Raw genomic sequence first — 14,254 nt, forward strand, 5'->3', positions numbered from 1 at the left:
GTTAAGCGTCAGACTCTTGATTTCGACTCAAGTCATGATCTCAGTTTGTGGGATCGATCCACATGTCAGGCTCTGCTTGGGATTCTCTCTCTCTCTCTCTCTCTCTCTCTCTGTTCCTCTCCCACTCTCGTGCTTGCACACACACTCTCTCTCTCAAAATAAATAAACATGAAAAAAAAAAAAGCTGATAACCTAATGCCCAAGATAACAAGATCAGATTCAGAAATGACCTTGACACATAATAGTGATAGCTAAAGTCGGCTGCTGAACCAGCTACCATGTACCACACACTATTTGCCCAGCACTGTGTGATGTGTCCCCCATTCTGCCTTGTATGATCTATGCAATACCCTGCAAGGGGAATTAGATATGACCCCTATTCACAGCGGACAAACCAGCCTAGAATGTTTTAGTGAATTGCTGAAGGCTAGTAGTAGCAAGAGAAAACTGGAAAAGGACAGCAGATGACGAACCTTCCCTTTTAGTTCAAAACATCAACCTACGGTTCTTATAAAAAATGATGCACGGGTTTTAGCTGACCTCAAACTCAGTATAGTTGGGATGAAATTCTGTCAAAGTCCTGGTCTGTGTTACTGCAACCATCTCATACGGATTAAGGAAGGACATGACCCATCTGTATCCATCTAAAATACTAGGCCTAGTTTGGGGCACCACAGTCTTATAAGGACAAAAGCATTGGAGATGTTTGGGGAAGTAGATGAAGCCTGGAAACCATTTCATGGGAGATGTGATGGAGGGAATAAGGCACTGTCCTCTGGAAAAGAGACAGAAGACAAGATGACCATGTTTGATATTGAATAATTTGTGGACAGAATAGACATGTATGTTACTCAAAAAAATACATGTACAAAAAGCAAGAGAAGTCACAGAGTTACCTGTTTGTGAACATAGTTCAGTATACAGAGGACCCTCAGTGTGTTGGTGTGTGTGTGTGTGTGTGTGTGTGTGTGTGTGTGTGTGTGTGTGGTGTGTTACAGGGGCAGGTGGGAGTTACTTTGTCGAGGGATGAATTTTTAGGATGCCAACTATCCAGACGAGACCACTTACCTGCTAGAGCTTTTCTAATAGGGATGATTGCATGGGAGATAGGCTGGGCTAGATTTAGATACCTGAGTGGTCCCTTACAGCCAATCTTTCTGCAACTCTCAGGCTCTTAACACCTCACTTGCATTGGTTTGTCATTTCCCTGACAGACAGCAGAACCTTGAGGGCATGAGACGTTCGTAAGCTTTTGTGTGAGAAGGAGGAAGGGCTTTTCTTCCAGTGGGGTATGGAAATGGGGCACTCTGCTGTATGGTGAAGGTGGGTAGGCTAGAGATCACTGTGTGGACAGGGGCGGGGCTGCACCTTGGAGAAGTCTTGAGGTGGGATTTATAGAAAGAGCCCAGAAAGGGATGGGTGTTACAGGAAAGGAATAAAGGTAATGATGCTAGTGTCACAGCTGTGCCCAGAGCATCTCTTAAGAAGGACTCTATACTAGGTAGTAAATGGCGAGATGTAATGAATGCTGCTACCACTTTATGAAAGAGAAGTAATTTCATTGCCAGAGGGGCAGTGATTTAATTACTATGGCAGGGCTTCCACTTCTTCACTCCCTCCTGGGGTACCTACCTGCCCATTAGTTTATATTAACAAGGCACAGTTTCTTAGGTTTTACAGGGACCCCAGATGCAGAAGGTTAAAGCAATAAAAAGTCAGTCTTGGGGTGCTTCTTATATTGGCAGGTGTAAACCTCCTGGTGGGAACGGAAAACGGCCTGATGCTTTTGGACCGAAGCGGGCAAGGCAAAGTCTATAATCTGATCAACCGGAGGCGATTTCAGCAGATGGACGTGCTAGAAGGACTGAATGTCCTGGTGACGATATCAGGTATGTTACTGGGATGTCACCGGAATGACCAAGTCCTCTGAGTCTGCACAGGTAGGAAAGGCCATCCCCTCGGTTCTGAAAAAAACAGTAAGCTCTGCCCTTCCCAGCTAATAGTGACATAAGAAATTATAGCAGGATAGTCAGAGAGATCACTCAGGTTTTATAACTCCGGAGACACTGACCTCCAAAGGGAAGCCTCACACCTCTGCACGATCTCTGAATCAAGGAGAAGTACCACAAAGGCTGTATGTTTATAGGCCTTTAACCTCTGCCAGGACTCAGCAAGGATCTTTTGAAGATGTCTGAGCTCCAGTCATTGCTACCTACTCTCAGGTGGAGAATATCAAAGTGTGGGCTTCTCAGGGTGGGAAATTTTATAAGCAGAAATGTCTCTGGTCTCTTTTCTCTCAAGAACTGTTCTAGCTTATATTCCACTGATGCCAGCAAATGCAGCTGGCCCATTGGGTGATTGAGTCTGCAAAGAGATTCAGATGTGGGAATCATTCCTGCTACACTCTGCAGCTTTCTGGTTCCCAAAAAGAACTCAAAAAAATTTAAAAAAGCCTACACAGAAGTGAAGTTAAAAATGTAACAAGTTAACCTTTTGACAAGGTTAAAAATGTAACCTCAAGGAAACTGTATTTATTGAAAGTTCTTTCTGATGATCTTTGAAGAAGTTTAATCAATATCCCTTTTCCCCTGCCTTCCCATCCCACCCAGTATGAAACCACTGCACCTCTGTGCATTAGAACCACTTGAATGGATGGGAGAAGCCCAGACCAGTGGGGTCAGAATGCCTGGGAGAAGGGCCCAGGTATCAATAGCTTTCATAGTTCCTAAGTTGTTTCTAATGCGCCGCAAAGTTTGAGAACCAGGGCTCTATACTCAGCCATCATTTCACAAAGAGAAGACACAGGGCTACTGGGTTCAACCTTGAATAAAGTTTAACTCTTGAGCTGTATTTCCATTTTGAAAAACTACCTTCACTTGATGCTACAATTCCCTCTTTCTTTTGCCATTCCACAAAAGTTTCATCTCTTTTTATTCTCTCCAAATAAGAGTTAACGAGTAAATAGTTCTTGTATTATCATTCGAGTTTAATTCAATGTCGTCTTTTGTTCTTGCTAATGGCTTTCTTGACTGCTACACTGGCAAATCAAATTTAAAACCGTACAACTGTCACTCACCTACCGAAAGTGGAAATGATACCAGAAAGTTCACATTCTGGCTTCGTTATGTTGTTAGTGACGTATCCCCGTTCTTAAAAAACGTAACCGTCTCCTCTTATCATGAAGTGTAGATGGGGAAAGTAGAAAACGAAAATAGGAGCAAATGATTCTTGAACTGCCCTCCTATCTGCATTGGCACAGAAAGGAGGAAGCACTGGCCTTTCTGCCCATCCTAGCTGTTGGGATCAATTCTGGGCCTCTGTCTATAAAAAGGAATAGCAACTACACAGTGACTTCCTTCATTTATGAATGCACTGTCCTGTCAAATCCAGTGTGTAATGCTTCAATACATTTTCTTCTTCTGGAACTCCTGGGCAGCTTAGTCTGTTAAGCGTCTGACTCTTAATTTCGGCTCAGGTCATGAACTCAAGGTTCATGAGATCGAACCCAGCATTGAGCTCTGTGCTGATATCACAGAGTCTGCTTGGGATTCTCTCTCTCCCTCTCTCTCTCTCTCTCTCTCTCACTCTCTCTCTCTCTCTTTCTGCCCCTCCCCTACTCATGCGCACAGGCTCGCTCGCTCTCTCTCTCAAAATAAATAAATACACTTAAAAAATAAAAATAATAGATAAATAAATTTTGGGGGCGCCTGGGTGGCTCAGTAGGTTGAGCAGTAGACTTAGGCTCAGGTCATGACCTCACAGTTCGTGAATTTGAGCCCTGCGTCGGGCTCACTGCTTTCATCATGGAGCCTGCTTCTGATCCTCTGCCTGCCTCTCTCTCTGCCCCTCCCCCAATTCTCTTTCTTAAAAATAAATATTTTTTTTAAAGTTAAAAAAATAAATAAATGTTCTTCTTTTTATATATATATCACATCTGTAAAATATAAAACATCTTTTGATGCCTAAGAGAAATCAAGGGAAAATAAGTACCCAAGAAGTAGAGCCCACAGGCCTAAATGTCTGATCACTTAGGAAGAGCCTCCCCAAGGCACGTGTTCTTATCTGGTACTCAGATGATCTCATAGGGTATATTAAATTTTGCTCCTTGTGCACCCCTCAACATTTTTAAGATGTTTTCTTATCACAGAATTCCTTGCCCCAGGAGCGCTTTACCAACGGGGATGTTGTATTTTCCAAGTACACATCTCATTCTCTCCTATTTTTGTTTAGTAAGTGATCCCAGAATCATAAACGTGTCCAGGGTTATCTTGTGAGCCCAGGTCGCCTTCATTAATTGTTTCTCTTGTCTCTGTATACAATTCTTTTGTTGTTGTTGTTAGGTAAAATAAAACTACCACCAGCTATCATCTTTAAAGTAATAGAGGAGGCGAATAAGAAGCTCTCTGTTAACATATGTTGTTAGGTTAGAAGGTGAGGGAAAGAAGGTTATGTGCAGTCACACATAAGCATAGTAAAATGTCCAGTTATCAACGCTCCTTCGTGTAATTAGATCTAGAATGTTCTGGCACTCTGATCAACTATTCTGTTACACAGTTAGGTCTTGACACTGCCCTTTGCATTGAGAAGAGAGAGTAAGAGCAGCTTGCTCAGATAAGAAACAACCTGAAGGTAAAGACAAATTATAAAATGGTTATTTGTCCAAAACACTTGGAGGTGTTTTAATCATAAGTCTTGGCATAGGCAACGCATGACGATGCTAGGGACACTGGTTATTGTGCCTTTACACCATACACAATTGTAAATAAAATAAATGAATTAAATAAAATAGAGATGGGGAAAGACTGAGAGAAAATGCTGTCATAGGGGTGTGAAAATTAGAGCTCTGTTATTTCAACAGGAAAAAAGAATAAGCTACGAGTTTACTATCTTTCATGGCTAAGAAACAGAATACTACACAACGACCCAGAAGTAGAAAAGAAACAAGGCTGGATCACAGTTGGGGACTTGGAAGGCTGCATACATTACAAAGTTGGTAAGTGTCAAGACGTGGACTTGTTTACTCAATCAGAATCATTCCATTTTTTTCCAGTCAGGTATTGATGATGCATTTGTTACCAGTTTAAGATGTTGTTGGAACTTAAGGTATACTTGCATTATTTCCAAAAACATCAGATTGATCAAGTTCAAAGAGTACATTCAGAATAAAGTCCTGTGCTCCAGTTTAAACATTTATGTCCACTCCCTTCCAAATACTCATTAAAATAACAGTGAAGGAATTAAAAATGCCATAAACCCACAAGGACATGAGACCAGAAGAAGAGAGACCAGCAAACAAGAGATATCAGCAGAATCGAACAAGAACAGTTGAATGACGAGGACCTAACCTAGATGACCAGGAAATGCTGAAGTCTACATCTGCAGTGAGGAACAGCATCAACATCAATCCAACCACATAACAGAACCCAGGAAGGCCCAGGGTCTGAGGCCCCAGGTGTATCTGAGATAGAGGTGGAAGGAGGAACTGCAAATAGGATTGTTGGATGGGTGATGACCACAAGTCCTCCCCCACTGCAACAGAGGATGAGAAGTTGCCACAACCAATCTGAATTGTGGGAATACAGCATTGCCAGGAAAGACAGACAGATACACACGCACGCACACACACAGACGCACCCCTTCTAGCCCTGTTTAGCTCCCAAAATGTTGGCGACCATATTTATATTCCCAAGCAAGACTCTGAAAGATTTGGTTTTGGAGAAACTAAACAGCCGGAAAGAAAAGATGTTCAGGTACTAACATTTGAAGTGCCATGAAAAAGCTTGCTATCTAACCACCCACACATGAAGCCTGGCAGTGAGTAAGCCCACTACCTGATGTGGGGACATCCGCTAACAGGAAGGAAAATTAAACAGAAAGAAAGGACGGTAGACAAAACAAAGATAATGAGGAGTGAAAAAAATTTTAAAGAAACTTTAATAACCTCAGGGAAATTAGAAAAACTCTTTCCGGAACAGAAGCATAAGGATCATTAAACAGAACATTAGAGCAGGGTCAGGGGAGGTCATTCAGAGACCAAGAAAAAATCTTAGAGATTAAAATATGCTGGTAGGGATAAAAAGTGTAAGAAATGTATCGGAAGATAAAGATGAGAGGTCTCCTAGAAAGCAGGACATAAAGAACGGGCAAGAAAAGGTAAGAAAGTAAAAGGATCAATCCAAGTGCTTCATGAGTAACATGAGTTACCCAAGTAACATGAGTTTTAAGAAAAAGAAAAGAAATGGAAAGGGAGGAAAGTATCAAAAAAGAAATATAAGAAAATTTCTAGAATAAGGACTTGAAATCCCAAATTTAAAAGATTCACATAAGGTCACCTGGGTGGCTCAGTTGGTTAACCATCTGACTTCAGCTCAGATCATGATCTCACAGTTTGTGAGTTCAAGCCCCACGTCAGGCTCTGTGCTGACAGCTCAGAGCCTGGAGCCTGATTCAGAGTCTGTGTCTCCCTCTATCTCTGCCTCTCCCCTGCTCGAGCAACTCACTCTGTCTCTCGCTCTCTATATCTCTCTCCCTCTCTCTCTCAAAATTAAATAAACATTAACAAATTTTTTTTTAAAGGATTCACTGAGTACCTGGTATAGTGAATGAAAAAAAAGATTCACAGGAAGATATATTAACATGGCATTTCAGTACCCAGGAAATGAGGAGGTCCTTAAAGCTTCCAGATTATAATTAAAAAATAAATAGTTTATATATAATAGGCACAGAATTAGGTGACTTGAGATTTAGCAGCAATACTAGAAGATGGAACAAAGCCTTCAACTGGTATTTTATAAACCATCTGTATTAAATAGGGTTCTCCAGAGAAACAGAACTAATAGGATACACACGTACACACACGTGTATATATATATATATATATATATATATATATATATATATAAAGAGGTATATAAATATAAACATATATACACAAGTATGTATGTGTGTATATATGTGTATATGTGTGTGTGTGTGTATATATGTGTATATGTATATATATATATATAGAGAGAGAGAGAGAGAGAGAGAGAGGTTTATTATAAGAAATTGCCTCACACAATTATGGAGGCTGAGAAGTCCCAAGATCTGTAGTCAGCAATCTGGAGACCCAGGAGAGCCAGTGTGTAAATCCCAATCTGAAGTCTGGAACAGACCAGTTTCCCAGCTCAATAGTCAGACAGGAGGTGTCCTCTCACTCAATCTTTTTATTCTATTGAGGTCTGTAATTGATTGGATGAGGCACATCCATATTGGGAGAGCAGCCTGGTTTATTCAGTGTACCCACTCAAATGTTGATATGATTCAGAAAAACCCTCACAGACACACCCAGAACAATGTTTGGCCAAATATCCGGGTACTTTGTGGCCAGTCAGGTTGACACATAGAACTTAACCACCATGCCATCAAACTGCCAGTCAATTTTGAATGTTGCATGAAGACACCTTCAGATGTGCAGGTTCTCCAAACATTTATGTTCCATACCCTATTTCTCAGGAAACTACTGACCGATGCATTCCACCAAAATAAAGGAATAAACCTAGGAATCCAGGTAAAAGGTGAAGAAAATACCCAGAATGAGGGGGAAAGAAATTTAGATGACAACTCTACAGAGGCCTAGAGAGGAGTCAGTCCAAGCAGAGTAGAACAAGGAGCATTCCAAAAGGGATGCCTCCAGGAAAAATAAAATGTGACTAATAGATTCCCTGCCATGTTTGACTGTACCGAAGGCCTTTACAGTACCAGCAGAAAGTCTCCGTGGTCAGAGATAGATACATAGACAATAAGGAAGTGGGAAAAAATGACGGAAAACCAAAAAGGAAATGTGGTTGTGGCATACTATTATGTGTTAGCTGTGAACAATAATAATTTCAACATGGGACCTTGATTTCACCAAAAATTTAAAATATAACTGTATCACTGGTGTGGGTGAGGAAGAAATGTGTATGTTTGAGAGAGAGAAGTGCAGAGAGGAGACAGTTCTAATCAACTAAATCCTTTCCATACTCTCAAGTCGATAGATAATATCTATAATGAAAAAAATCAGGAAAATTATAAATATGTTATTTAGAAATATGGAAATAAGTGGCTGAAGAAGTAGTTGAAAGTATATTAAAGACAGAATATGTAAACAGAAGGGAGAGCTCAGAGAGCAAGAATTAAGTTTGTTGCCCTGGGCTGTCCAGTTTCTTTAGGACACAAGTATTCTGTTCATCCAGGTATTCAATAAAGTAAATAACTGCTGACTGTGTTAGCCTATTCAGGTTGCTACCGCAGAATACCATGAACAATAAGAGTCTATTTCTCACAATTCTGGAGACTGGGAAGTCCAAGATCAAGGTGCTGGTAGACTCAGGGTCTGGTGAGGGCCTGCTTCCTCATTCATAGACAGCTGTCTTTTCGCCACAACCTCATGTAGTGTCTGGAGAGAGGGATCTTTCTAGGGCCTTTTTTTATAAAGGCACTCATCACTTATAAATTCCTAATAATTGGAATTCAAATTTGAATAATAAGCAAATGGCACACTTTATGTCTCTACCCATTTGCTAATTTTTCTACCATTTGGCCATACCAGCTCTCAGCATCTTCCGTGTGAGTGACTATGAAAGCCAGGCAAGGGAACAGGAAGGCTATTATGCAGATTCTTCTTACAATGAGTAATTCACATCTAGACCTAGTGATTAAAGAGAGTCCTAAGCCTTCAGATGAAGAGCTTTCAGTGTAAAGCCAAAGACCCCAAGCATCTGCAGACCGAGTACTTTAAAGAAAGTTCAGGGGCACCTGGGTGGCTCAGTTGGTTGAGTGTCCGACTTCAGCTCAGGTCATGATCTCGCAGTTCATGAGTTCGAGCCCCGCATCAGGCTCTGTGCTGACAGCTTGCTCAGAGCCTGGAGCCTGCTTCAGATTCTGTGTCTCCCCCTCTCTCTGCCCCTCTCATGCTTATGCTCACTCGCTCTCTCTCTCTCTCTCTCTCAATAATAAATAAATGCTAAAAAAAAAAATTTAAAAAGAAAAAAATAAAGAAAGTTCAATCTGTATCTATGAGCAAATCTCACACCAAGAGCATCACCCTCAATTATAATGTATACTCCCATATCGTGGCTTACGCAGTCAGTAATGCAAAAACCTGAATAAGTTGATATACTCTTTTAATTCATAGTTTTTCTATTACAGTTAAATATGAAAGGATTAAATTCCTAGTGATTGCCTTAAAGAATGCTGTGGAGATATATGCTTGGGCTCCGAAACCATATCATAAGTTCATGGCATTTAAGGTAAGTGGGCATGTGATTATCTAAAGAAGGGATTTTTTAGATTTTGGGTTCCTACCAGTTAACAAAGTGATCTGTCTCACACATCGACCAGTACCAATTTTTTTATATATAATAAACCCCTTTTAAAAGTATAGGAACTCTTATATAGATTTATTATTCCAAAAGCAAAGACTAAGCACCAATCAATGCTATAGAGTTAGTCAAATTAAAATTAACTGGGAGGTGGGGGGATAGATGAAAGGGGAAAAAACTGGGGTGTGCCCTCCCTCATTTCAGGTCTATAAATCATCATCTCCTAGGGACATTTAGTATGGGATGGTTACTGAGCAAAGCATTAGTTGTGATATTAGGCAATGAACTTCATTATTAAGCCACCTAACTAGGGTGCTCTCTGATATGTCATCTGAAAAAGGCAGACCAATGGCAGCACCAAATCTCAAGGATGAACCATGTCTCCAAATCTTCTCATCCTTATAAGCCTTTTGGGGTAAAATCCCTAAAACTCACATAATGAGCATATATCCCCAATGTTACCGGATTTCTCTGAAATGAATACTGAATGTGGTTACATACAAATGGCTTGGTTTCTCTGCATTCTGCTTTTCGTTTTTGACCTTATCTGAGTCTGTACCCACCATGGTTGGATCAGTCTTCATGGCACTCAGTAAGGGTGTGATGAGGATATGCTAGCGTCGTGGACTCCAGCTCGTGAAAGCTGACCCCTCCCCCCAGATGCTGGAAGGACCAGTACTTGCTAGCACTCTGGTGTTTACAGAGCTGCAGAGTCTATCCACAGCCCACGTGAATTAATCTTCTGCTCCTTGTCTCTGTCTGCCTGTGTCTCTCACTTTCTTTATAGCGCATTGGCCCTCACTTTTTCTCCCCATCCTTGTGACTGTTGTCTCCCTTTGACCCTTTATGTACTCTTTCTTGCCACTTATGCCATGTAAGGGCAGAAGCTGCCTTGGAAACATTAGGAGGCGCCCTTTGGGGCGGAATCACCCCACTCCTGTTCCGTTAGTGCAAGGGGCTCGTTTGCGAGGTGCTCAGGAAGGCAGGTACATCAAAGGAAATAGGCTCCCCTCCACTTTCATGGAGAGAAATTTTTGGAATGTATTAAGTTAGTAATAACACTTAAGGGATAACTCCTAACTAAGCCGGAGCAATGCTGCTGTTCTGCCAAAATCTCTGTCCATGAACGCTTTTCAAAGTTCCCATTCCCAGTCAGGTTGGGAAGTTACTGCTGTTGGTTTACCAGCCAAAATGCCACCTGTGGCACCGAGCCCGTAAGGAGGCCAGTGCAAAGACAAGGACTGGAGCAGGGAGGACTGGAGCTGGCAGGAGATGAGGCCAGGGCCTCCCCTAGTCAGAGACTCCTTTAGCAAAAGATGAAGAAAGGGCGCTCCGTTTGGGTGGCGATGGCCATAAAGCTGAGGCACTTGTGGTTTCACAAAGTCTCTCCCAGATGTCAAGACCCAATAAAGGTTGGCTGTGCAGGAATAATGGCAAAAGAAAACAGAGGAATGCTTGACAGCTTGTTGGGGCTTGGGCTCTGGATTCAAACACATGGGACCTTGATAAACTTGGCTGGAGCTCTCTTTTTTCCTTCCTAGTTAAGCCCAACTAGCCAACATAAGTCATGAGTCTTATGATGTTCCAGCCTCCCCCGCCTTCTCTATTGCCCAAACCTAAGTCTCAGATGTCAACAGTAAGTTTAAAGAAGGTGCCAGTCTGATGCTCACTCACTCGCTGAGGGAAAACCAGAACCAGAGCATGCCTGTTAATCCTCAACAGACTAGGCACAGAGCTGCCCAGCTGTCTACCCCAGGCTATCTCTGAAAGGGTAACGGCCATGCCTGGGCCCGGCTGTTCCATGGGGAGAAAAGGAGCCAGAGAGAAGTGACTGTACCTTCCCCAGAGGGAAAAGGCCAGAAATAAACAGGAAGAAACAGCAGCACCCAGAAGCCAAGTTTTAAAGTATAATGACACTGTCAAAACTGACAACGGTAAACCACTTCTCTTCCCTAGAGGACAAGGGGTAGAGACGGGGGCACAAAAGGATGTTAGACCCTTCCTCCTAGAGCCAGAATATGAATAGACCTAAAGCTGAAAGAGGGATCTCTGGGACTTTCAGTGTAAGAAAATCAGATACTAACTTCCACCAGGCTTTGGCTAAAAGAAAACAATTTTCAGATAACCTCTTTGAACGATGTGGACACTCATGGGGTGCTTTTTAAAGTCTTTTGCAGATCTCCAGCACAAGCCACTGCTTGTTGATCTCACGGTAGAAGAAGGTCAAAGATTAAAGGTTATTTTTGGTTCACACACTGGTTTCCATGTAATTGATGTTGATTCAGGAAACTCTTATGATATCTACATCCCATCTCATGTAAGTTCCTGGGAGCCCGCTGTCCAGGTTCTGTGTACAACAACATGCATGCGGAAAGAGATTTGCTCTTGCACATTTTTAGCGGAAGTCCTGCTAATTTTTACTAATCGGTAAAGCAGATGGACTTTTAGCCTCCACTGAATAGACAATGCTTTTAATACACAAAACATGTGAATTTCATTTTTATGACTGCTTGAAACTGAGTAACACATAACAGCAATTCTTTGCCATGTATTAGACATGTCGTCTCGTTGGACTTTAGATGAAAATGCATATGATATTTTTCCTTCAGGGGCATAAATTGTGTTTTTGAAGCAAAAGTGTAGTAGATGAGTTCCTAGTTTCAGTTTTTGAAGGGAGATGGGCTCATTTTACATGGGAAGTCAGTGGCCCCTTTGTGCTATCTTTGTTGCTCTCTTCAACTTGAGGGGAGCGTCGTATAGAGGAAGCAGACACTGGAGTGCATCCCTGGCATTAGCATGTACTCATTGTGCAGTAATGGGCACATTAGACAGTCCCTCCAAGCCTTGACTTCCGTATCTGTAAAACGGGGATTAAAGGACCTATTCCAGAGGGTTATCGTCAGCATTAAATGAGGCAATACCTCTAAGGTACTTGCCATAAGCCCCTGCAAATTGTAGTATTAATATTGTTATACTGACACATTGCCCCAAACCTGACTTTTAAACAGAAATGCCACACATGGTTCCACTTATTAGGATTGGCGCGGTGCAAGTTGTGTTTCCTGTATGTAATCCCAAGGCTAACGTACCATAGACGCTGTCAGGAAAGTCTGAGGCCTGATCTGTTGCTGATTGGTATTTTGAGAGTTTAAAGACTTTACTGCAAAGAAGCACAACAATTGAAAAAAGTTGTTTCAGTGCCTAATGCGCACATGCTGCCTCACACACGCACGCAGCGTTCATTGCTGTGTCAGAGCTTTTCACACAGGTATGTGCAAATGCACACAGGACTCACAGCTCATGTTCTCAGTGAGGTGACTGGGGCCTCACTGTGAGCATCCTTGATCCTCTCATCTACCCAGCCAGGCAACTACTGGACCACCATGACATCTCGGCTAGGGGAATTTTTTTTCTAAACAAGCCATTAATTTGCATTATGTAGGCACCCAGAAAAACATTCTGTGTTGTATGCTCATAGCCTATTTGTAGGCGTCTGTTTGGGTCCCACCCTTTGACCCCATTTAGGCTGTTCCCATTAGATTCAGTTGATTTTCATTCCCCTCATCTTTTTTAGAAGTAGATGGAAAACACATGAGTTTTAATGTCCATGAGACAGGAGCTCAAATCCCAATTCTACCACCAAATATCAGTGCAACTACAATCAATTTACATAACCCCTCTGACATGCAGGTGCCTCATCCAAAAAGATATCTACCACAGGGAGCTCTCCTAAGGACTAGGAATTATGCATGTAAGGAGCCCAGTGCTTGGCACATAGTAGGTGTTCCATAGTTGTAGTCGTTTGTTTTAGGAACAAGTGAATTGGATTCTCGACCTAGTGCCGAAGTTTGTATTTGTATGCTGGGGTATCTAACAGATCAGTGGTTAAATTAAGCAAAGCAGGGCAAAATGTCAGTCTCTAGAATGAAAATGGGGGTGGGGGAGGGATCCTTTTGTACAATTCTTAGAGATTAATAGTCAGGGTGCTGTCTTATTTTTTAAAAAGAATAATACCTGGCCTTTCTTTGTCTCCTAGATTCAGGGCAATATCACTCCTCATGCCATTGTCATCTTGCCTAAAACAGATGGAATGGAAATGCTTGTTTGCTATGAGGATGAGGGGGTGTATGTAAACACCTATGGCCGGATAACTAAGGATGTGGTGCTCCAATGGGGAGAAATGCCCACGTCTGTGGGTAGGTTAACCATTCCTTATCTCCTTCAGCAGTTACACCCCCCAAATGAAACGAAAGTCAAGAAATGTGAAACAACCATTTGATCCCACAAAAAAAAAAAAAAAAAGTCTGTGAATAACACTTGTAAGACTTGCTTTGTCTGTTTATCTCAAGTCGTTTGTCATTTTTGTGGTTAAGATGTGAACAGATGCTGTGAGTTATTGCCCATCTAATGTTTTTAATGCAGTTTTGGAAATTCCTTTTGACAGCCTACATTCATTCCAATCAGATAATGGGCTGGGGCGAGAAAGCTATTGAGATCCGGTCAGTGGAAACAGGACATTTGGATGGAGTATTTATGCATAAGCGAGCTCAAAGGTTAAAGTTTCTATGTGAAAGAAATGATAAGGTAAATCCGTTTCAACATTTGCATTAGTGTTTGCATTTTAAGAGACCACCAGGTACCTGTGAAACCTTCATTTTCCTTTATACTGATTTGAATCACATCTGTGTTAAACAATCAATATTATCTTCAAATGGCATTATTTGGTTTGATTCACGTGAACCCTCAAAATATAGTATTCACATATTAAAAAAGACATTAAAACTTCCAAAAATTTCTTGTAAACCCATAGTAACTTTTGTGGCCCACAGGCCTTGCGATGACTCAGCAGACATCCCAAATTCTCCCAAGCACTTGGGAGGCTTGGCCCATCGTTAATCATTCACACAGGG

At 41.7% G+C, this 14,254-nt stretch overlaps 1 protein-coding gene across 8 annotated transcripts in view; it reads left to right on the forward strand.

Annotated features, from left to right (window-relative positions):
* TNIK (TRAF2 and NCK interacting kinase) overlaps positions 1-14,254 on the forward strand; it is a 396,523-nt gene that overhangs the window by 374,575 nt on the left and 7,694 nt on the right. For all 8 annotated transcript variants that reach the window (XM_053903642.1, XM_019463160.2, XM_019463162.2 and 5 more), the window contains 6 exons: positions 1,746-1,889; positions 4,859-4,993; positions 9,172-9,272; positions 11,512-11,661; positions 13,381-13,540; positions 13,789-13,928. In XM_053903642.1, coding sequence (XP_053759617.1) covers positions 1,746-1,889; positions 4,859-4,993; positions 9,172-9,272; positions 11,512-11,661; positions 13,381-13,540; positions 13,789-13,928 — 830 coding nt within the window. The remainder of the gene's footprint in view (positions 1-1,745; positions 1,890-4,858; positions 4,994-9,171; positions 9,273-11,511; positions 11,662-13,380; positions 13,541-13,788; positions 13,929-14,254) is intronic.

The sequence above is a fragment of the Panthera pardus genome, unplaced genomic scaffold (genome assembly GCF_024362965.1).
Source record: "Panthera pardus isolate Hobbes unplaced genomic scaffold, ASM2436296v1 HiC_scaffold_16, whole genome shotgun sequence".
Lineage (NCBI taxonomy): Eukaryota > Metazoa > Chordata > Mammalia > Carnivora > Felidae > Panthera > Panthera pardus.